Source organism: Balaenoptera acutorostrata, chromosome 3 (genome assembly GCF_949987535.1).
Source record: "Balaenoptera acutorostrata chromosome 3, mBalAcu1.1, whole genome shotgun sequence".
NCBI lineage: Eukaryota > Metazoa > Chordata > Mammalia > Artiodactyla > Balaenopteridae > Balaenoptera > Balaenoptera acutorostrata.
Genome location: NC_080066.1, coordinates 172,097,590 through 172,123,301, shown reverse-complemented (window position 1 = coordinate 172,123,301; position 25,712 = coordinate 172,097,590). Strand labels below are relative to the sequence as shown.

General features: G+C 40.3%; 1 protein-coding gene across 32 annotated transcripts in view; it reads right to left on the bottom strand.

Moving 5' to 3' along the window:
- Nucleotides 1-25,712, bottom strand: part of LOC103019590 (EF-hand calcium-binding domain-containing protein 11-like) — a 238,117-nt gene that overhangs the window by 178,904 nt on the left and 33,501 nt on the right. For 2 of the 32 annotated variants that reach the window (XM_057542282.1, XM_057542257.1), the window contains one exon: nucleotides 680-779. The exons of 21 other annotated variants lie outside the window; for them this stretch is intronic. In XM_057542282.1, coding sequence (XP_057398265.1) covers nucleotides 695-779 — 85 coding nt within the window. In that variant the 3' untranslated portion in view covers nucleotides 680-694. Of the gene's footprint in view, nucleotides 1-172; nucleotides 548-679; nucleotides 780-3,825; nucleotides 3,908-9,575; nucleotides 9,763-14,276; nucleotides 14,305-17,195; nucleotides 18,887-20,329; nucleotides 20,364-25,712 lie in introns of those variants that run through there. 9 more of the 32 variants (XM_057542285.1, XM_057542271.1, XM_057542275.1 and 6 more) reach the window with 8 other exon arrangements.

Sequence of the window (25,712 nt, the reverse complement as noted above, 5' to 3'; positions counted from 1 at the left end):
CAGAATCACTAAACTGTAGGAATGCATCACTAATTTTACATATTTTCATCATCTCTTACAAGTAAATGGTTAGTCTTCCCCAAAACTTAATAAATCCAATGCTCTGCCCAATAAATCTAATGTTCTGTCTAAAAAATCAATATCTGGAAAAGAGAATTTAGAAAGAAAAGCCTGAGAGAAAAAGTATTTAATAATTCATGTGAGTTTCTAATTTTGGATAGTCAGACCAATTCCCCCACTGAAAACAACAAAAATGGTAAATAAGATACTAAAACAAAACTACCTTAAAGGCACTGAGTTAAAAAGATAGTGGGAACAGGCCATATTCTTGAGGCAGCTTGAATCCAAGGAGGTTAGTGGAAACTCAGCATCCCAAGGCCACTTTTGCCTTGGGGTGTCGGTCCATATCTGAACTTGAGCTTTGGTTTTGTGGCTTCATGGGAGAAGAGGCCAGGAGTCAAGATCCAGGGCTTGCCCAACATGGATCATCTCATAGGATAACTTTCCCACGTTAAGCTGATACCCAAAGGGTAAGATGGAAGTTGCCTTGAGCAAAGAAGTAAACGAAAAATAAAAGAAAAAATGATAAGCTATCTCTGAAAGGTTATGGCTATTGATTGCCCTCATGTAGACTGGTACCCTGAATCTGAGCAAACCTTGAGTGGGTACAAAAATTTCAACCTGTGAACTTGTTTTAACACGGTCTTTTACTGATAGTACACACACACACACACACACACACAAATATCTTAAGTAAAATATTAGCAAACTGAATCCAACTGTGTATAAAAAAAAATAGCATGACCAAATTGTGTTTACATTTATATACACACACACACATACACACACATATATATAAGCCATTCAGCACATTAACAGATTAAAGTAAAAAACCAATATCATCTCCTCGATAGAGAAAAAGTATGTAATAAAATTTAATGCCCATTCTTGACAGAAACTCCTGTGCTAGACTAGGGAGGAACTTCTTTAATCTGACACAGGATATAATTATAAAACATCTATAGCTATGATCAAAGTAAGTGATAAAATGTTGAAGTCTTTCTCCCCGAGTCTGGGAACAAGATATTATCAACACTGGAAGTACTAGCCAGTGTAGTTAAGTCCAGAAAAAGAAATTAAAGGCATAGGATTGGAAAGGAAGAAAGAAGATGTTACTATTTTCTACTGGTATCATAATCTTCTTAGAAACGCCTTTAAAAATCTACAGATAAATTTAACAAGGTTACTAGATATAAGATTGATATACAAAAATAAATTACATTTCTATTTAATTGTTTCTGTAAGTAATTAAAAAACAATTTTCAAAAGCTACCATTTTAATACCAACAAAACTATAAAATACCATATTCTAAACTCCAAAATTGCTAAGAGACTAAATCTTAATTGTTTTCACCACAAAAAAGAAATGCTCATTATGTTACCTGAGAGAGGTGTTAGCTAACACTAAGGCAGTGATCATATGGCAATATATAAATGTATCAAATCAACACATTGTACAACTTGTATACAACATTATATGTCAATTATATCTTAATAAAAAACTATAAAATATGTAGGAATAAATCCAACACAGAAAGAGAAAAACCTATTTGCAATATAGAGTAGTGATTAAAAGCACAAACTCTATACCCAGGCACCTTGGTTTAGAAACCTGCCTCTGCCATTTACTAGTTGTAGGATCTTGGGCAAGTCAATTAACCTCTAGGTGCCTCAGTTTCCTGTGTGAAATATCCCATATTACTAGGACTACCTCATAAGGTTGTTAGGAAGACTGAATACAAAGTAACAGAATGAGGCCTGGCACACAAGAAACCGTTAAGGGTGCTTTAGAAAGTGACAACCATAATCATTATGATGATGATACTGGTAGTGTGATGGTGTAGAAAATTATAAAAATTTTCTGAAAGGCTTTAAAGAATACTTAATTCAATGGAAAATATACCATAATCATGGATAGGTAGGCAATATCATTAAGATGTCAATTGTCCAGAAAATCTGCAGACTCAATGCAATGTTAATTAAAATGTGAACAGAGTTTTTGTCTCTCAATAAGCCAGTTCTGGAATTTAAAACAAAAGACTCAATATAACCAATACACTGCTGCAGAAGAGAAGTAAAGAGGGAGAGTAGCCCTACAGATATTAAGATTTTATGAGGACAATGTGGTATTCGTGCAGGGATAGGGTAAGTGACCAAAGAAACAGAATAGAAAATTCATAAACAAAGGCAGAATGGCAGAGCTGTAGAGAAAAGAGGGCAGTCAATAAAAAGAGCTGAAAATATTGGTTATCCATATGGAAAAAAAGTGAAATTAGGTTCCCACACACTCTATGCCATACTAAAAAATCAACTCCAGAAGAATTAAGGACTTAATTTACAAGAGCAAAACTTTAAAAATTATGAAGAAAATACGAGTATTTCTCTGACCTTGAGATAAGAAGGGGTTTCTTAAATAAGACACAATCACTCTACTACAAAAAAATTTATAAATTCAAACAAATTAAATTTGATTTATATTTCAAAAAAGATACCTGTAGAAAGTGAAAAGATGAGCAACAAACTGGGAGAAGACATTTGTTACCTGACAAAATATTTGCCCCAAGAACATGTATAAAGAACAGGTTCAAATCAACAGAAAATGCAGCAGAAAAAAAATGGGTAAAAATGACAGACATATTTACAATATACAGATAGACAATATACAGATATATAACAAACATGAAGAGATATGATAGATGAATCATTATTAATCAGGGAATACAAATCAGGCCCGTGATGAGTTATTATGCCCACTCCACTAGAAAAGATTAAGAAGTCTGACAATACCAAGTCTTGAAGAAGATACAGGTCAACAGACTCTCTCACATACTGATGATTGGAGTGTAAATTAATACAAATGATTTGGAAATATCATTTGGTATTATAATATTTTGGCACTAAGTAAATATGCCACTTTGGAATAATGTACCGTAACACTTAGCTTATTTATACAACCTGCTGGAAAGACTAGCATGTAAACACTAGTTAAATAAGGAAGGAAAACAGTGTACATTACTTCCATAAAACTAATTTAAGGAAGTATGATAAACAGTCCTTTTGACGCTAAGTAACTAAAAAGATGCCAGCAACAAAAAAGCCAAATGCACTGAAACCTATCAGTCAAGGAAATCTAGCTGTAAAAATACACACCAACTTTATATAAAAATAGACAGTAAAGCCATGATTCTATAACATATATACTACAGACTGAATGTTTGTATTCTCCCAAAATTCTTATGTTGAAACCTAACCTGCAAGGTGATGGTATTAGGAGGTGGGGACTTCGGGAGGTGATTAGGTCATGAGGGTGGAGCCCTCATGATTGGGATTAGTGTCCTTATAAATGGGACCCCAGAGAGCTCCCTTGCCTCTTCCACCATGTCAGGACACAATGAGAAGACGGCTGTCTGTGAACTAGGAAGCAGGCCCTCACCAGACATGAATCTGCCAGCACCTAGATCTTGGACTGCCCAGCCTCCTGAACTATGAGAAATAAACTTCCGTTGTTTAAGCCACCCAGTCTATGGTTTTCTATTACAGCAGCCCAAATGGACTAAGACACCACTGCAATGGAGAGCACACTACGCTGTGGCTGAGAGACCTTGTTCTTAACCTTGATTTTACGCCCATCTCGGTGTGCAACCTTGGGTGGATTATTTAAACTCACATGTGTAAAATAAGAGACTGTACCAAGTGCTCTTTAAGAATCTTTTTATTGGTGTCTATAACCCATAAGAAACTATTCTTATCAAGAATTAGCAAAATCGTGATGTAATTTCCTTATATAAGTAGCATGATATTTAATCCAGACTCAAGTGCCTTTGGATAATAACAATGTCCACAAGCTCTGAGGAGAGAATGAAGCATTAATAGAGCATTACTATAGGATTAGTTAAAAGAAAAAGTTGTTTTCCACACATAGAGTTTCCAAGTGGTGGATGAATTTGCTTTTTGGTAGATCAGAGGTGTTTTATGGTACAGCCTATTAACTACACTGAGGGAAAAAAAAATCATAATTTAAGTATTAAGATTTAAACATGAAGCATTAAATTCTATAATGTCAAAGAATCTGAAGAGTAACATAAATCTTGCAGAAACAGTGTTCAAACAGCCTAATATAAAATAGCAAAGATCAGCAGTTGTTCAAAGACAATGTAAATACTTCAACAGGCAGAAAACACAAGACCCTATTAGTATGCTCAAGTGATACGACCCACATTCTCTATATAATTTTAGACTTTGGACATGTCAAAGTCTATTAAAGGAGAAAGTCCTTTGATATCCCAGATAAATGTCTAAAGATACCCTAATAAAAAAATGAAAATACAAGCCACAAACAGGTAAAGATTTTTTATGACTCATAAATGAAAAAGGATTAGTACTGAGAATATGCAAAGAACCCCTATAGATTAACATAAAAGAGACAACTCAATATTAATACATGGGCCAATAATATAAATAGGCAATTGACAGAACAGGAAACCCAAATGGCTAGCAGACATGATGCTGAACTTTACTAGTAATCAGGGAGATTAAAATGATAATAAAGTGCTATTTCACACTCATCAGCTTGGGAAAAACTACAGAGTTTGATAACAAGTGTTGATGAGGATATGGATAGAAAGGAATTCTGATGCACTGATAAGAGAGAACGTGAAAGACCACTTAGGGAGCAAGTCGGGTTACAGATTAGCATGGCTCTGACCCTGCCATTCCACTCCTAGGTACATGTGCTCTACAGGATAGCTCCCACATGTGGACAAGGAGACACTGTAGCCCATCTGTGATAATAACAAATGAGTCTATCAACAGGAGAATGGATATATAAATTATGGGACACTTATATAATAGAAAAAAATGTTCCGGGGAAAACTTGCTTCTCCCTGTCTATTTCCATGCAGAGGGACCTCTTTTGGAGTAACATTCCCAGCCTCTCTCCACCTCCTCACTCATTCCTCCTAGAGAAACAATTGGTGTCCCCTTCTTCTTTTCTCTGTAAGAGGCACCTGACTGTGTGGGGCATACACAGTGCTCTGCTCCCCAGTGCTATGCGGACAGAGCTCCGGTGGGGAGTCCCAGGCTAACTGCACAGCCTGTGATTAGAAGGGTAAACCTTCTATTTAATCCTGGCTGCATACTAGCAAGCCTGTCCCTCCAACAGAGCTATCTCACAAATAAAGCTGATATTTTTATCTACCACTCTCTAACGCTTGCATCTATTTCTCAGTTTATTCTAGATGGCAAGAGAGGGTGCTAGTTATTGTACCTCCTCAGGCTTCAACAGAATACTATACAGCAGGGAAAATAATTGAAAGATGCCAGTATCAAGGGGGCTAAGTCTTTAAAATATAATAAGAGAAAAGGCAATGTGCATTTATGTAAGCTTGAAAGATAAAACAATACTATGTATTATTTAAAATACATAAATCCATATCATAAAATATAAAGACATACATGAATGATTTTAAAAATTCAGGATAGTGGTTATCTCTGGGGCAGAGGAAGGGAAATGCAACCAGGCAGGGTGACCCAGTGGACTTCTCAATCATGTTTGGAATGGAATGTTTTGTTTCTCAATCTGGGAGGAACATACATATTTTTTTCAGCCTCAACTATTTCAAATACACACACACACACACACGCATGCACACACTTACATACCACATGTACATCTACAAGAGAATAAGCAGCAGAGCAGGAGAAGCTACGAGAACTGCCTGAAGTGGCCTGCCCTGTTAGTCAAGCCTGGCCAGCTCTTTTCCAGACCCCCTGGAACCAAGCCAGTGGGAAGAGGGATTGTCCATGGCAGGAGATGGATACTAAATGTAGTGCTGGCTTCTACAGTGTTATTCTAAACAGGAGGAAAATCTATTAAACCACAGAATCAGCGAGAGTTAGAAAGGATAAAGCAAAACAAGAATCCAAGGAGTGGAATTACTAGCAGCAAACCATTGAAAGGCTTCTAGAACTTACTTTTGCTAGAATGAAACCTAAACTATTGCCTTTAAAAACATCTTTTTATTAATTATCTCTAAAGGAAGATTCAATAACTGCTGTTAGTAATGCATCTCAATGTCTTATAAATCACTAGAAAGTTTAATTCAGTGGAAATTTTCAGTCAGTATATTATGACTACATATGGTCTGAAGATGCACAGAAAGGAGATAATCTGTATTATTTCCTGATTCCCTAGGCTAAATCAGACACTCTGAATCATCGTCATAATAATAGAACAGAGTCTGCAAATCTGTGTTGCTTCATTTAAAAGAATATATATATTTTAAACTTTCATATATATTTTATTAAATTGTTAATTTTTAACAACTTATTTCCTCCAGAAGAAAGGTATTTAAATGATAAATTCTTTTTAGCCTGATGCACACGCAGGCCTCAAAATCATTTTTTCTTGTCTTGTGTCTCCAATGAAGAGGAACAAATGAAGACTATGTTAACATTACAAATCACTGACATTTAGACTAGATATTCGGTCCTTAATACACGTTATGATTTGCAACCTAGGGATAAATAAGATGTTAGAAAAGGTAGCTGACCACCGACTGAAATAACAGATAAAATGCAGGAAAGTTGCTTTCCAATGAAAGCCTATCACATTTTCTGCTGCATCAGTCTATAACTGCCCAGTAGACTCATCAGTTTCTTGTGCCCAGCATGGATTCAGAAAATATCTATTGAACAGAATTTAACTGATAATTAGAAAGAAACATGGGAAGATGGTGAGGATCCAGGAAAGGATACTACAGCCCACAAGCATGACTTTGTATACTGGGAATGCTCAGAAAACCTACACATCTTGAGGACTCAAACATCTTTCTTTAACCCTTCATCTCCCTGCTTACAAGGTATAGAAACATAAATATGTATTTATACAGTATGCTGAGATATGGCATGATACAACACAGCACAGAGAATAAAATAATACCGTATCATATGGGGCAGCATCCGTGAATAATCCATCATCTTGCCCCCCTCCACCTTTCAAATTTCACTGCAGATCTTGCCTCTTGCTCACTGCAATCCAGCCACTCTGGTTTTCTTTCAGTTTCTCAATCCTGCCAGGCTTATCCCCACATCAGAGCCTTTTTAACTGCTTTCCCTCTTTCTGGGCAGCTCTTCTCCCAAACGGCAATCAGCTTTTCACCATCTAGGTCTTATTCCAAGGTGACCCTCCCAAAACGCCTTCCCTTACCTCTCCATCAAAACCACCCCCTTGTCAGTCATTCTTTCATTTCTTCTGTTTTACTTTCCCTATAGCACACTATCCCTACCTGAAGTTAACTTGTTTGCTTACGCGGTTATTGCCTGCCTTCTTACTACTAACTGTGAACTCCTTGAGAGCAGGGACCTTGTTTGCTTTGTTCATGGCTCTGGCCCTGGGACCCAGAAAGGGACCAGGCACACAGTAGGTCCTCAGTAACCATTTAATGAATTAACAAAAATATGCCTGCTCAATTTAAAATCCCTCAATTTCAAGGCTTTTTCAAAGAATGTAACAAATGCATTCCCTATTTTACCAAATTCAAAATCCTGAATATTGGGTTTACTTAAAAATGGGGGAGGGTAGAAAAAAATGGAATAGGATGAATATTAGAGAGCCGATCCCACTGCAAAGTGAATGCTATTATTTTACATATTTTTAATCACACTGATCCGATCCATTAAAAACCAAAAATAAATCCTTCCACTATTTTTACAGTAAGCACTAATTTAATTATATTCTGTTACTACAGCTATTACATTTTCTATCCAAATTGCATTGTACTTTTCTAGCAATGATATGAGCTATCTCAATATGTCGCAGGTATTCTTGTAGTCTGAGAAACAGTAAGAGGTGAAACACAATATGAACATATTACTGTATAAAATGCTTATAAAATGTCATTCCTTCTCTCAGCCAGAAAAAGGAGATACAACACATTAGGTCAATCATTAGGAGAGTAAAAGCCCATGAACAATGAATGCATCTGTGTTATGCATGAATCTGGCTCTCTTACAGGTCTACTAGAATCTGAATAACTGTGTTTTACTGAATACACATTTAAAGGAGAAAGTCATCCCTTAAAAAAAAAATTCAAGAATCATTCAAACATAATTTTACTGGCACCGTTTCGGAATCTATCTTGAGGTATTCCAAGTGAAATTTAGAACTCCTCATTTTTCAAGCTGACCTGTTACAACTAATAGGTTTTAAAATGATGAACAGCCACAGAACCATAAAAAAGATTCCATTTTATAAAACCAAAGATCATTCTATCTGAAATGAAGTTTCACTTTTAAAACATCAGGCATTTGAAAAAAAATCATACGCTCCTGGAAGCAATGGGCATTTTCCATGAAAGAAAATGTTACTGGGACACAGCAGCAGCACAGAAGTGAAATATACACTGTCAAAGAAAAGCTGGTTTGCTATTTGGCAAATACAGAGCTTATTTCCATATAATGGGTAGGAGAGAAGGGGAGGGGAGACTCCAAGATTATGTTCAGGAAATTAGGAGAGACAAAACAGAAGTATGGTATTAGAGCATGTAAATAATCACAATTTATTATCTACTTTTAAGACCCCTTTCTACTGAAGTGCAGAACTTTAAAATGCAGTAAGACTGTGGTTAAAGAAGCATTTCAAACTATATCTCCTATTTGCACACAGTAGGACAAAAACTCAGGGGCTAATGGGGCAAAAGGTATGGCTTCCGATGGAGTCCTTTTGGGGGTGGGGGCTCCCAAGATCACCCTCAAGTTTGATGATTTGCTACTTTTTCCTCTGTCCTTGGGTCAAAGTAAGTCACAAGGTCAGCTCAAATTCGGAGAGAGAGAAATAAATGCCTCCTGATGGCAGGAGAGTCAAGACCCTTTGCAAAGGCCAGCACCAACAGCGGGCAGGGAGAGGGCTGGTTGTGGCCATTTTTGCAAACAACCGACCACCGCAATCTGTGAATGCACGTGGCCATTTTCCAGTGAACCGGGTCTCTGAGTAATATGGCTTTGGTGGATTAATGAGAGATCTGTTAACTCACTGAGTTCGATGTGAGAGATGTGCTATAGGGACCATAAAAATTGCTATCCTCATGCATGCACAAGGGACATGGAAACTTGCACCTTGGGGTGTACAGCAATGTTCTGATGATCGTGAGGGGTCTAATCTCTGCCCCTGAGCACCTGTGAGAGACAGATCACACACAGGAAGAGCAATATAAGGCAGGTAGCACACACTTAGAGCAAAATGAGAGGTTGGGAAGCTACCATAACAAGCACTGGGAAGAGGTGGATACTCACTGAGGAATGGACTGATCAGAACACATGATAGAGAAGGAACCCGACCTCAACCTGAGGGAGGAGCAGGGCTCACAGAGCAGGGAGCAGGGGAGGGGACATCCCAGAAAGGAGCTATCATGCACAACGGAGGCCACACGGAAAAACAGCAACATGTGTTTAGGGAACTAGTTCATCGCGAAGGAAGTGAGAACAGAACAAAGTAGGAGCCAGAGGGTAGCCAGCCTATGTGAATACTGAGTTTAGAGTTTGTTCTTACAAATGCTGGTGAGGATGTGGAGAAAAGAGAACCCTAGTGCACTGCTGGTGGGAATGTAAATTATGTAGCCCCTACGGAAAACAGTATGGAGGTGCCTCAAAAAGCTAAAAATAGAATTACCATAAGATCCAACAATTCCACTCCTGGGTATATACCTGGAAAACATGAAAAAACTAATTCAAAGAGATATACATAACCTGATGTTCATAGCAGCACTATTTACAACAGCCAAGACATGGAAGCAACCTAAGTGTCCATCAACAGATGAATGCATAAAGAAGATGTGGTATATATATACAATGGAATATCACTCGGTCACAAAAAAAAAAAAAAAAGAATGAAATTCAGCCATTTGCAGCAACATGGATGGACCTAGAGAATATTATGCTTAGTGAAATAAGTCAGAAAGAGAGAGACAAATCCTGTAGGATATCACTTATATGTGGAATATAAAAAATAATACAAATGAATATATATGCAAAACAGAAACAGGCTTACAGATATAGAAAATAAATTTGTAGTTACCATAGGGGAGGGGGAAAAGGAGAGGTGTACGTTGGGGTATGGGATTAATAGATACAAACTACTATGTATAAAATAGGAAAGCAATAAGGATATGTTGCATAGCACAGGGAATTACAGCAATTATCTTGTAATAATTTACAATGGAGTATGATCTGCAAAAATACTGAATCACTATCCTGTACACCTGAAACTTATATAATATTGTAAATCAACTATACTTCAATAAAAAAAAGAAATTCTGGCCTTTAGCCTCTACACTTAGATATAAGGCCTAGACCCCTGGACTAGGGTAATGGGAAGAGGGCTGACAGCACAAAGACACTGAACAAGCAAAGGGACTTGGTGACTGAATGGATTTAGAGCAAGGACAGAAAAGGAAAAATCAATGGCTGTGAGAATGAATCTGAGAAAATCGTGGTATCACTGACAGAAATAGAAAGAAAGAGCTGACCTGAGGACAAGGAGAATGACTTTTGATTTAAATATGAGATGAACTGAAGGTGACAACAAGCAACTTGAAACATTTTCAGCTATGCGTTAACTGTGTGACTTTGGGAACATTATTTAACCTCTCTAAGCTCAGTTTTCTCATCTGTAAAATAGGAATAATAATAGGTGACTGTGAGGATTGAATGAAATAATGGCAATGCCCAGCACTCACTAAAGCACTCGAAAAATGACAGATATTTTGGCCATCATTATTATCCATCTTATTTGACAAATTGCCCAATAACTCTTTTTTGTCACATGAACTTATGACTATCTGATACACCTCTTATCAGGGTTTTTTCTTTTTTGTGTTTTTTCCCAATACAACTGAGATAAGTCAAAACACTCTATTCTAATTGCAGTCCTTGTAAATTTTCCACAGCATTAGAGTCTGAGCAATTTACAACCTGCAGGAGGCTCCAGGTCTATGACAAATCCATCACTGCAAACCATTAGACCTAGTATGTCAGCTGATCCAGCTGGATTAGATGTGAACATTTGACGGCTATGGTTTTCCCTATGAAGCAGTAGGTTTATGGGGCTTCTTTACATTGAAAACACGGAAAGAAAAATGCTGTACATGATTTAATAATAATTTGCAATATATTAAGGATCCCTTTGAGATGAAAGTTTTCTGTTTTGCTTTGTTTGTTCGGGGTGTAAGAAAATAAGATTAAAGAGAATAAGATTCTAGAGTAATAATGTAGCCATGAAGGGTATATTAGCAATGGGGAAACTGAGAGAAGGTAAATTCCAAGTAAATCTGAGAATTTAACATTGTAATTATCAGTAATGCTGGGCAGTGAAACACAAATATTTATCATGTACATGGTAGGTGCTTAATAAATATTTGTTAAATAATGCTGAGTGAAACTGATGATGGTGATTGATGAAACTCATGATGAAATTGATGATGATCAGTGAAACTGATGAGCAAATTATTTGCTTGCCCTTTGCTTCATTTCTGGCGATTAGTTCACTGTGCTATTAATCATAATTTTCTTTAAAGAGTAAGTAAACAAAAGGTATGGAAACAGAGAATCAAGGTATTTAAAGCTAGAAGTCCTTTAGGAGAAGAAACTGAGGTCCAGGGAGGTTAACAGACTTGCCTAAGTCAACTCCCCATAACATGAGATCCGAGCCTGAACAACTAACCAACAGCCCTGGGCACATCCCACCACCCCACGATGGAGAAGAAAAGAGTTACGGAGAAGCTCAAGCCAGTCAGTTTTGTGATTAGTTTGAAGATCTAACAAAAGGGTGAGATGAGTATACGGATCCTGAGAAAAAGGGACTTCAATTATTTAAGCCATAAATGTTTCTCATTATGATGTTTAAACAGGTCATGACAGCCTAAAATACAGATTTTTTTGTTGTTGTTGCCATTAATGCACCCACATTTTATAGTATTGCAGTATGAGGTTTTTGATTTTTTTAAAAAATAAATTTAGTTATTTGTTTATTTTTGGCTTCGTTGGGTCTTTGTTGCTGTGTGCAGGCTTTCTCTAGTTGCGGCGAGCAGGGGCTACTCTTCACTGCGGTGCGCAGGCTTCTCATTGCGGTGGCTTGTCTTGTTGCGGAGCATGGGCTCTAGGCGCACGGGCTTCAGTAGTTGTGGCACGCGGGCTCAGTAGTTGTGACTCACGGGCTCTAGAGCACAGGCTCAGTAGTTGTGGCGGATGGGCTTAGTTGCTCCGCAGCATGTGGGATCTTCCCGGCCCAGGGCTCGAACCCGTGTCCCCTGCACTGGCAGGCGGATTCTTAACCACTGCGCCTCCAGGGAAATCCCATGAGGTTTTTGATATTTTTATCAAAAGATTTTATGACCAAATTGTCAGAAATCAGGGAATTTTATAAAAAGGGTGTACAATTTAGCTTAAGTGTTTTCATATATCCACAGCCTTAGGTCCATGAAAAGGCTTATAGCCATAGATTATATAGCTCTATTTTTGACTGCAAAAATTTATATGCTGTCCAGATCTTTACTCTACTGAAATTGAACTGGAAAAGGCCCTTAACTAAAATTCCTTCAAAATTATAAATTGTAGTAGATCTGACTGATAAAGAGATTCAAAAGCACATGGGGAGAGATGTAAAAGGGAAAGAAAGGCGAAGATTCTCCCTCACATGATGTGTATGCCTATTTGTGTTTCCAATCTGGAGTCAGAATGTCTGAGTCAAAACCAAATTCTATCAGTTACTGTGATCTTAGCCAAGTTACTTGGCCGCTCTGTGTCTCCGTTTCCTCATCTGTAAAATAGGGGTAATAAGAGTAGCCACCTCACGGGGTTGCTGTGAGGGTCACAGTTAAGACAAGCAAAGCATTTAGAATGGGGCTTGGTGTCCAGTAAGCACTCTGTGTGTCATCACACCCTCAGGTCTACTTACCTTTCCTGTTCCATCTCCTACTCTCTTCCACCCACTCTTTGTCCATGCTCTTCTCTCTCCTGGATGCTTTCCTTCCAGGGATTCTTCAAATGCTAACTCAGTTGCTAAGTTCCTCGATTACCCTGGCTGGAATTAAATCCTCTCGCCTCTTTGTTCTTCTACAGTAGGTACCATTTTCTACTTACAGTCACTCTGTGAAAGACTGTCCCTGTCTGATTTGTTCCTGTAGCCCTGAAAGTACCCTTCTCAGTGTCTGGCACATGGCATTCAGCAAGTATTTGTGGAATAAACCAGTATATAGGGAGAGTTGTCTTCTCCTGCCTTATCAACTGGTAGCTGTTATTATCACTATTATTAAGGAGGAAAGGCAGGTCCTAGGAGGCCCAAACTACTGATGCAAAGCTGAGGCAAACATCGTGACTGTCTTTTGGAATAAAGCATAATTTATGAAATGCAAAGCTAATTTAATTTCATGAAAATTCAGAGAATTTCTGGAACAAAATCAACGGACAATAAAACCTCAGGTTTGAAAGGAAGCCAGGTTGGTCACTACCCGGACTGGGAAGGGTGTAGTATTATTACTGTCATCTGTCGATTACCCATTGTGAAGAGGCGTGGCCCTTTCAAGATTAATCTCATTTGCCTGGGGTAAATTATCCCTGAAGTCAAAATCCTTTTATGTTCTCCTGCTTCTTTCTCTCTGACAGTCTAGACACTTTCATAAAATCAATAATAAACAGTGAGTGCCTACTATGGGACAAGCAGAGTGTTTTTCATGCATCCACTCATTTGATCCTTCAAACAACTCTATGGTGTTGGTTCTCTTAATATCTGTTATTTACAGGTAAGGAAACTGAGGCACAGAGACATTAAATAACTTTCCCAAAGTTTACTGGCTAGTTCAACTCATCTTATTTCAATCCATCTCCCCACATTTATTGTCCTATATGGGGGTGGGAAGGGGATCAGTGTGGAATATCTGGAATATTCAACTGCTGGTGGGAAAAAGGGCTAGAAGAATTCTTCAGGGGCAGGTCAGGTCTGGTCTGCTAAGAGCCGGGCAGGAAGTGCCAATCGTACGAGCTGCAATGAATTTCAGGGGTCAAAGGAACCCAATGAACTCAGGCTAGATCCCCAAATCCTGGGGGAATCCACACTGGTAGGCAAAGCAATGGACTCTCTGGGCAATGGTAGTATGGGGACTCCAGCAGACATTCCAGATGACACAGTCATTTCAGAGCAAGGATCAGCCAGGAGCTGGGAGAAGGTGGAGTCCTGATCGTCAAGACAGGAAGCTAGAAAAAGGGAAGGAGAGTCTGGGACAAGCCTTTGTGTTAATCAGGAAAATGTAAGAAGCTGGATGTGCTGAGCTGGACTCACATTGTGGGGTTAAGAAGGTGAGTTTGCGCCGGGGGGGGGGGCGTCGCTGGGATCAACCCAGATAGAGGTTATTCCTCACACTGTGATAGGAGACACCAGGTAAACCACAAATCCGATCCTGTTGCTTCCCTACTTAAAACATTTCAATGGCTTCCTGTTGTCCTTAGGATCAAGTTCAAACTTCTCAGCGACTTACAAGGCCATTCATGACCCAGGCCCTGCGTACCTTTCCAGTCTCATCACTCTGCATTTACCCTTCTGGCCCCACCCACCCAGGCAAACAAAAATGAGCATATTCAACAGCAGACTAGCTACAGTTAACAACCCTTAGTTATTCAAAGGGTCAGGCTCCCCTGCTGCCCTCTGCGGATACACTCTGCCTAGAACACGTTCTCTCTCCCTCTGCCTGGCTATTTCCACCCTCCAGGTCTCCCATCAGCCACCACTCCCTCTGAAGTCAGCCTCCGTGCCCCTTCCCCAGCCTGCAGTCAGCAGCCTTCCTGCATATTCCCACAGTGCTCTGTAGTCATCTTTCAGGATTAACCACCTTGGATTCTGACCACCTATCTCCCCAACTAGACAATAAGCTCCTAGAAGGCAGGGCGGTGCCTGTCTTGTTTACTTTTATATATTCCCAGTGCCTGCAATGCAGTAGATGCCAACAAATATTTGTTTCCAAAACAAAGAAAGAGCACAGGACAGAGGCACCTCCTCTAGAGATCAGGGTGCAAAGAGAAGACAAGAGTGCACGGTGCTCACTAAGTGTGAGGTGAGAACCATGAAGCCAAGCAGGGGCCCAGGGAGGATTTGGAAACGTTATCAAATATGTAGGGAGGGTCTAAATTGCAGTCACTGATTTGAGAGCTATACACAGTGTGTCCAATGCAGTCACAGAAATACAGGGGTCCCTTGAGTGCCCAGGTCACCTTGGGTGTTGAGAGCTTCTCATAGAAGACATGAGAGTCTGACTCCAGAGTTTTTATCATGTGGGGAGAAGCAGGAAGAATGACAGTGAAGGGGAAAACACAATATTCAGAAAAGTTAAACTGCTATCTCTTTGGAACTGGCATGAGCCTGCTAATAAGCAGCCAGGGAAAAACAAAGAGGTAAATAAAGAGAACCGGGAACGCTGTGGTGTAATATTTGAATGTGGCAAAGGGGAAACCATAAAGACCATTTTGTTTTAATCATTAAGAAAAGTGCACCTAGTTCACATGCTATGGATCAGGCTGGGGGGGGGGGGGGCGGGGGAAAGACAAATTAATCTAAGGCTATTCATTTTGTGATAGCTTAACGCAAACAACTTTTAGCAACATTATGAAGCCAGCTAGTAAAATAAACAGAAATGAAGTCCAAGGGATTTAAAGATGAAAAATTTGAGGGGTGGGGAGAAAGAACTGCACAAAGCAAAACGGACAAAATACAAGGCTAACCAAACAAAAGCTGAATCATATAAATAGGCATTGCCGTGTGCCCTGGAGGACTGCCAAGGACAGTGAATTTCAACAAAGAATGCTTCTGCTACCAGTTTGGAAAACTTCAGTTCCAGGAAGGCGGGAGGGAGGCTGCAGCCATTGCTGAATGACACGGGGAGTGTGGGGCGGAGAGGCAGGCTCGGTAGACAAACGCTGGAACCTTCCCCCAGCAAGCCATGAACAGGCAGCTCACTCTCTCTCCATGCCCTCCCACGTACCCCACACACAGCCGGTTATGAGAAACAAACCCACGGGCAGCGGCCTTCTCTTCTCCATTTGCAGATCAAAAGACCACTGTAAATGCCTCTAGGCTACCATGCTAGTATCCAAAGTGCTGAGATGGACCCAGTCCCTGCGGCCCAAGTCCAACGAAGCATTGGCAATTATCTGTGAACTTGGATGCTGGGGACAGAGCCCCGGGCTGGGTGTGGCATCCTCCCTGGAATAGCCCGAGTCCTACGAGCAGTACTGTAATCCTCGCAGGGATAACCACCACCACCACCAGAACAGCCCCCCCTGCCTAAGCATTTATCCCATGGCAGGCAATAGAACTAGACCCTTGGCATGGATTATCCCTGTGAAGCCCCCAATCAGCCCTGATTTTCTTAATTTTACAGCTGTTCACTCTACAGATAAGGAAACCAAGGCAAGTTAAGATATTGATACTTCTCAGAGGTCTCACAGCCAACAAGCAAGGGAGCAGGGATTTAGATCCACGCAGAGTTATTCCCGGACAAGCTCTCTTAATCAATAAAAAATAAAACCCAATAAAAGAAGGTGGATAATCAACAAGCACTTATTAATGGTGGGCATGCTGTGTACTAAGAACTCTGCTAGGTTAAACTGGGTAAAATGGTTTCTTTAAAAAAAAAAAAAATGAGGAAGACTAACTAGAATTCCCTTTACTTAATCTGTAAAAAAAATTCTTGAACTTTATTAGCCTTTAAAGAAAAAAGGGTCCCTACTCTAATATCTACCACTCTCCAATAAGTATGTAGGTTGCTCAAACCCCTACAAGAAGCTAACAAAACAAACCAAAAGAAGAGTTGATAACATCTAGCTCAGTGGCTTTTTTGGGGTTGGCATTACCCAAAATGCAGACTTAGCGCCAAACACTGGGAGACCTGCGAATCTGAAGTTCCTTAAGATTTCCTTAGCGTAGTAATGCTTTCTCCTCAAATTTCTGTATTGCTGTCTTTATTGAGATCTCTGTACATTAATATGTGTTTTTTTAAAAATATGACCTATTTTTCCAATGGGACTGAGGGGGAAAAATCACAAATGCATATTTAAACCCACAGAATATTTAAATTCTCCCAAATTTTATCATACATTTTTAGTACTTTCTATTTGAGATGAAAGACAAAAACGTGTGTGCATGATTAATTGTCATGATGAAAGAATACTGGGCAGTTGCTTAAGAAACGAGAACAACAAAGGAATAAACTACTGCAGGCATCACCAGGACTGGAATGACACTGCTCTGTGTACTCGATTTCCATGGCAACTAGCAATGGGAAGATGAATGTTTCATAGTCACTCCGCTCTGCGGTACACGTCTATAAATCAAACTTACATAAAGAGCACAAGATTTCTGCTGTGGGCTGTATGCAGAACCAGTTTATTTTCCTGTTACTGTATAATTATGGAAAAGCAGCACAGAACAATGAGGTCATCTTGAGTGGGGAACAAACTCAGAAATTACTAATACACCTGAGGCATAGAATGCCATTCGTCTCGCAGGAAACCAGACGCAGGCAAGGCAGACGGCGAATGGAAACCCTGCCTGCCTCTGTCAGGTATGGTCCTGGCATTCATCTGCTCTGGCTGAGAACTGCATGTTGCGTACCTGGCGTGGGCTCCCTCCCGCTGCTCTGCTCTGAAACGTATGTAGGGGCACCTTAGTTAACTGCCTCCTGAATGAAACTGCAAGGTTTCATTCTGATAAACTGGGCAGAAATGATACACCATGTTTCGTATGAAAGTTTACTGAGGCTGAACAAGCATATACTTGTTTTTATTCACACCCAAAATGGCTCATCTTGTAGAAGTCAGGATGGAAAATTAACGCTTTGGCATTGAATTGGGAGTCAGGAGGCCCAAGTCTTGACCCTAGTCTGTGTAACCTTGGGTAAGCCATGAAGTTCAGGTAGCTTCCATTTTCTTAGCTATGTTACGAGAGACGGTGGATGTGATTTTTAAAGTCTCTGCCGCCATCTGCTTCCATGATTCTGTATCTTGAAAACTCAAAGGTCTGAATCAATCAGATCTAACCAAAGATATTAGTTGTGCTATTCCTAAAAATATATATATATATATACCTTACACAGTTATACTTTTAAATTCTATACTGGCTAAAGGGCCTAAGTCATAGTGTTTTATGATTACCATTGCATTGAAGCTTTCTTCTGATTTGTTTCAATTTTTTAAACACAGTATATGCTCTGGAAAACATAATGAAACCATCAGAGTTTTAAATGCCAAAAAAAAAAAATTGTTACAGATGATCCTAGAACTGATTTTTATGATAGAATATAAACAATATTTAAATCTAAATAATCTTCCTGCTACCTAGATAAGGGCTGCCTATCAATTCCTACCAAACGGGAAGTGTCCCGCTTCTTATAATTAATTTATTTTTTATTATTTATTTATTTAGTTTAGGCTGTGTTGGGTCTTCGTTGCTGCTCGCGGGCTTTCTCTAGTTGCGGCGAGCGGGCTTCTCATTACGGTGGCTTCTCTTGTTGCGGAGCACGGGCTCTAGGCGCGCAGGCTTCAGCAGTTGTGGTGTGCGGGCTCAGTAGTTGTGGCTCGCAGGCTCTAGAGTGCAGGCTCAGTAGTTGTGGCGCACGGGCTTAGTTGCTCCACGGCATGTGGGATCTTCCCGGACCAGGGCTCGAACCCGTGTCTCCTGCATTGGCAGGCGGATTCTTAACCACCGGACCACCAGGGAAGTCCTGCGTCCTGCTCCTTGAAGTCTGCAGCTCTCAGAGACATGGTGAAGCTTTCCTGGACCTCATCTCTGGAAGAGTCATGCTCAGTAAATTTTGTGGAACAAATAAATGGATGGATGAACAAACTCTTAGTAACACCTTTGCTACACCTGTCAGAAATCTTATATCCCCTTCCCCAGTCTTACATGTTTAGGCAGATTCAGACCAACACATAAATATCCCCGGGATAGACAGGCAAATATCTGAAAACTAGATATAACTAGATGAGTGTCTGTTTTGTGAGTCTGTGAGTCTACAAAACCCTTGTGAAACTTTACAAACTAGAAACAGCTCTTCATTAGTGGAGCACCAGGCGTCATCAGACACAGAGAGGACCTCCTGTGCTAAGGCCCTGGCTGAGTCCAGGATACCATGGGGGCTCGGAAGTAACGGAGGCACAGTCCCTGCCTCACGGGAGGGAGAACACCACCCAACAAGCACCCGGAACCTCGTCTAAAGCTTACACCACCTCTGGGGAAAAGACGTTATGATCCTCGCTTTACAAGGTGGGAAAACTGAGCTATAGAGAATTGGTATGTGATAGTTATGAAAAATGTAGGGATATTCAAAACCTGCCTTCCTGAATTGATAGGCAGCCCTTATCTAGGTAACAGGAAGATTATTTAAATTTAAATATTCTTTATGTTATAAAAATCAGTTCTAGGGGGCTTCCCTGGTGGCGCAGTGGTTAAGAATCCACCTGCCAATGCAGGGCACACGGGTTCAAGCCCTGGTCTGGGAAGATCCCACATGCCACGGAGCAACTGAGCCCGTGTGCCACAACTACTGAGCCCGTGTGCCACAACTACTGAAGTCCACGCGCCTAGAGCCCGTGCTCCGCAACAAGAGAAGCCACTGAAATGAGAAGCCCGTGCACTGCAATAAAGAGTAGCCCCCACTCGCCGCAACTAGAGAAAGCCCGCGCGCAGCAGCAAAGACCCAATGCAGCCAAAAATAAATAAATAAAATAAATAAATTAAAAAAAAAAATCAGTTCTAGGATTATTTGTTTAAAATGGGTTTTTTTGTTTGTTTGTTCGTTTTGTTGGGTTTTTTTCTTTTTTTTCTTTTTTTTTTACTTTTTAAGATTGATAGTTTCATTAAGTTTTCCACAGCATATTCTATGTTTGGAAGATTGAAACAAATTAGAAGAAAGCTTCAGTGTGATGATAAAACTCTAAAACACTATTAATTAGGTGCTTTAGCCAGTACAGAATTTAAAAGTATAATTGTGTAAGGTGTATATTTTTAAGAATAGCACAAGTAGGGGAAGTCCCTGGTGGTCCAGTGGTTAGGACTCGGTGCTTTCACCTCTGGAACCCGGGCTCAATCCCTGGTCGGGAATTAAGATCCCGCAAGCAAGAATAGCACAAGTAACAACTTTGGTTAGATGTGACCGATAGATTCAGACCTTTGAGCTCCTGACTCCAAGGCCTCTGTGCTCTTCTGACTGCATCTCAGGACACATTCAAGCAACAGACTGTTACTCTACTGGACTTCTTGGGCACTAAAAAACAAAGTTACACAAACACACCTAGCCCCTAAAAGGCCCATTAATAGTAAAAAAAAAAAAAAAAAAAGAAAAAAAAAGTAGTAATAATATAAAACAATATTTCTTAAATCTACCGTGCTAGCCCACGTTATGGCCCGCACTTCCACTCCCCAGTCAGCAGGTTAACGGCTATTTCCAGGATGGAGCCAGGCATTATACAAACATGCAATTTCCGATATGTGAACCCTATGGGAGCCAATGACATCTTTACAGAAGTTTATTAGAAATGTATTCTGCTGTCCATCAGAGACACTTGGTTTGGTTCCTAAGCTTAGAAGATGCAGTAATTTGGGCACACATTTTTGGCACTGATTTTTCAAAAATTAATAAAGTAACATTTATTAAGAAAGCCTCCAGGTTAACCTCTTTGCCTTCCAATTAGTTTCTTATCAGAGTTTTTAGCACCACCAACTGGTTAAAGAGATCAACTACAAATCTGCTTGGCTCTCAATCTGCTTTGTTCATTAAAAGAGGATCATACATATATTTCACATTTAATTTATGTTAAAGTAATTTATTTCAGTCACTAAATAAAATTAGAAATGCCTTTCCTTGTTAGTCAAATAAAAAATAATCCACTTTGGCTTTTTCACTTAAGAAGAAGGTACATTTTGCTTAGTAAGTCATTAAAGAAAACTAAATCTCCCACTAAAGCTAATCTGATTTATTCTACCGTAAACTCATACTCAAAAAGCAAAGACTAAGAACTACAGTGAAAATTAGAAACTAAGAGAGAGATAGCAAACTACATGGTATTGAATACTATGTGAGTCTACAGTGTCTATATAAGACATTAATTTAATTGGAAATAAAAAAGACTGAGGAGGTAATTTCACATTTTTAAAAATTTGAGCTTTTTCTATCAAGATTCCTGACTTAGAGATGAATGCTGCCATGTGACACATGAATATTTACTGCCATTTATCTTTCCCTCCTGTTTAATTGAACCACCTCTAGCAATGGATGGTGTACAGAGAGCACAACTGAACACTTGGGGTTCAAATCTGATTTCTGTACAATGAATTAATTTGTGAAAATAAGTATTCCTGAAGAACTAAGTCCAATTTTTTCCCCCGAACAACCAATTTGTGGATACAAGTTGTCTCTGAAAAGTGCATCCAGCCACTTGTTGCCATGACGCGTCTGTAGCAGGCAGAATAGATGGCGCCGCACTGTAACAAATTTGGTCACCAGCAGAAACCTCTCTACTAGACAATGTACAAGAGGGAAGGAAAAAGAAGGTTCCATCCAATTTATTAAATTTGACTCTGATAGCAGAGTTCTGTTAAAAGCTTTCTGCTAAGAGTTTAAAACTGCTGTAATAATTTCACGATGATAGCAGTTTAAATCTCTACACAAATGGGTAGTCAAGTTCATATTTGTTAAAGCCTCTGACTCTAAATCTGCAAATCAAAGTCCAGTAAAGAAGATAATTTGCAACAACCTAGATAAAATTAAGGATCAGCAGCTGCCCTACCCAATTTAACACACAATTTCAACATATGAACTTTGAACTTCATTCTATTCCTTTGCTCATTTATTTACTCATTCATTCTTTCACTCATATATCCATTGAATATTCTCTCTCCAGCAAAGACAGTTAAATTTCTGCAAAAAGGGAAACAAGAATAAGCCTCTTCTACTGTCCCCTCCTCTCCTTGGATGAGAGCCTTGATATGCCATCTCCAAGGCAGAGAAGATTTCCATTTGAAATCATGAATGGATTACCAGGAACCTTAACAATAAGAAGACTTGGGTTACGAAAAGCATTTTATAACTTTTATTGTTGTTTCTATCCATGTTCTTTAACATGACTCTTGAATGATACTTAAAGCTAAGTGTGTTTAGACATTTTAACTGTAAATTTTGTCTACTCTACTATTATTATTAGACAGCAGTATTCTTAAATCAAAAAATACAATTTTGAGGTGTAACAAAAACATCTGTGCATTAACAAGTACCAGCAAAGTGACTGCCATCAAATTAAAATGTTGATTACTTGTTAATTTCCTACGACTTTTCTTCTTTAACCAAAAGATAAAATGATTGAGAAGTCTAAGTCCAGTTTGGCTTGAGGTTAGCAATAAAGGTGCTCAGCTTTACCTGTAGAATAGGTATGCATAATAGCTGATGTGTAGATCACTGCATCAATTCAGCAAGGTAATACTAGCAGGTGTTTAATGAATGGGAACTGCCGTCATTGGTACTGGGTTGGCACGGTGTCACAAAAGCTGGGGAGGAGCAAGCATCAAGGACAGGGTCCCAGGCAGAGTGCTGAGTGTCTTGAGTAGCTGGCAAGAATAAAAACTTAGAAAAAGGACAGGAGGGCAGCCTAGAGGAACTTAGGTACGAGGAGTAGCTTTCTAGGCTGCGGAGACTGAAGTATATCTGCAGGCAGGGATGTTAGTTATAAACAGGAGAGGGGTTAGTTATAAACAGGAGAGGGAGTGACTGATGGAGAAAGGTCTTAGAAGAAGGGAAGGGGATGAGACAAGAACAAAGGGGAGGAACTAGAAAAAAAAAAGAAAAAAACTAGAAACAGAATTGAAGGAAAACAGAACTCTGGAGGTGAAGAGGAAACCCAGGCAGAGGCCATGACCCTGTCCATGAAACAGAAGGCAAGGTCACCTGCAATGCACAGCAGTAGGAAAGGTTTGGTACAAATGTGACGGAGAGCAAGTCAATCCCATGGTGTGTGACATGCTAGTGAACTGGCTTGGGGTGTTATACCAAGAAGAATTCTGAGTCTCATCAGAAGAGTGTAGGCCACGGGTATACAGAGGTGATGGTGATAGCACACATGCCAACGATTTGCCATCCCTGAAAAAGGGAACTGAAAACAGATGAGCTAAATTCTCCTGGACGATTTCAGCACGAAAAGGAAAGCACTCTGGAATGACACAGGACCAGGGCTGGGGAACTGTGTACAGAAGATGGATTTGGGTGGTCTAAACACTTTGGTCAAGTAGGCACAGCAGTGTCTGCCTGACCTGAGAACTTGGTTGCATCCCGGGATAGGCAGCCGGGAGAATCAAGGCAGGCAGCCGGGATCAAAGCAAAAGGATCCAGGAAGGTGGACACAGAGCTCTGAGATCTCTCAGACATGACACTTGCTGGGAGACGGAGAGGGAGAGTATTGAGTGTGGTGTGTTTGGAGGAGAAGGTAGATGCGTCACAGAAAGAAGACAAAGGGAAAGCTCGCTCCAGGTCTCAGATTGGCGAGGAGCAGCTCCGAGGACTAGCGGACACTCAAGAGCCTGCAGTACAGGACCGCGGGCAGGTCAGAACCATGGCGGGGGCCCTGGATGGAGGCTCAGCCCAAGGCCTGGGTTAGAAGTGAAGGTAAGGAGGGGAAAGTGGTATCAGCATCTTGGGGCTTAGTCGCAGCTGAAGAGAACAGAGGGGGGAGATTCGGGGGATACAGCAGGGGAGGAAGAAGAAAGGTGGGGTCACGTGAGGGTCCAGCAGCCATGTTTAGCCACTAGGAACCAGTCCTGAGATTGTACCATTCTTGGTCCTTTTGGGGGGAGGGAAGGGAAAGGTGAGCGACAGGCAGGAGGGAGGGGCGGGAAAGTTACGGTTAACAGTATTAGTGCCTGTTCCGCCTCTCCTGGGGTCAGCTTAGGAACAGGGACAGGCAGGGTGAGGGAAAGCGCAGGAAGAAAGAGATGCCACTCGAAGCCTGTAGTGCACTGAATTCCTACTTGGCCCTGATCTTCTCCAGCAGCAGGTTGCAACCAAGGAGGGAAGATGAGCAGACAATACTGACAAGCTGGAAATGGTAAAAGATGATGCTAAACTCACAACAACTGATCAAAAGGGTCTTACAAGTGAATCAAAGCATAATCCTGCCTTGTAAAGAAGACAATCATAAGTTCAGCTTAGCACTCCCACCCCAGCTAAAGTGATGAAACCTCATTGGTCAATTTTAAACATTTTTTGCTTTTCCAGTTGATTTGGCAAAATCTTTCGCTATTGTGATATAATTCCAAAGGCAACACGCAAAACACAAGGGTTCCTATCAAAGCAACGTGATCTGGAATGCCTGCTACCGTTTCATGTAATAAAAGGCTGTATCAGTTTCCTTTTGTACATTTTTGTAAATAGTTCCTTTCATTTATGTGCAGATAATCAAATGAAATCTCAAATGTAACAATCCAAACCAAACCAATTCACATGAACAGGGAAAAGCTATATAATTGTGCAACTGGTTTACCAAGAACACTTCCAGGCAGAGTGAACATGCCTTACTTAGGTTTATGGCAGGCATTGTGGGGATGCAAAAGCATGCCTGGTTCCTACTCTCAGGACATCCATGCTGTTAGAAGAAGTGAGAAGGGAATATTACAGTGATTAAGAGCACAAGCAAATCTTCATTCTGTTACTCAGCAGGCAGCAGCATCAAGCAAGTCCTTTGACCTCTCCAAGCTTTGTCCTCATCTGTAAAATGGGGACAGACAGAGCCTAACCCAGGAGGTTCCTAAGAAGACTCCTTCAGACCAGGGTCCGGTACACAGTAAATACTCAGCAAATGTCAGTTGCCAGTGTTACTGTGGTTACTATTATTAGATGCAATACTCTCGCAAGTGCTACAGAAGTTCTAAGGAAGAAAAAGGAAATTTTGTGAGCTGGAGTGATCAGGGAAGGCTCCCTAGAAGAGAGAGTTCAGCTAAGTTCAAAGGAATGGATACCAGTAGATATGTGGATGGGGAAGTCAGGAGAGGAGGTGAGAGGGCAGTGGAAGAGAAATGAGATAGGATCAGAACACAGCAAGTAAATCAGAACAGTGGATTAGAATCTTTGATCTGGGCACGCCAGGTCTGTGTGTGGAGGGGCCTTGTATGTCAGGCTAAGGAGTCTGGGCGTTATCTGGCAGGGGATGAAAAGTTACTGAAGTCAAGAGGTAACATTAAAAAGTAATGCTAATTTACTCTCATTATCCAAAATTGAACGAGGAGGGTGGACCAGTGATTTTCAAACTTTAATACGTGCATATGGATCACCCAGGGATCACATTAAACACATTTGACTCAGTACGTTTGGAGTGAGGCCTGAGATCAGGCATTGCTAATCACTGCTAACAAGTTCCCTAATGCTGATGCTGCTGGTCTCTGGAGCTTTGAATGACAAGGATGTATCTCTTCAAGGTAGCCTGATGGAAGAGAATGCGTGGGTAGGAGGACGGTAGACAAGATGGCTAGACGTGAGGTCACAAACTCATAGGTCGGTATGCCATAGATAAAAACATAGCATTAGAAGCCCTTGGACTTCATTTTTTAAGCTATATCTAAGGGGGACAACTGA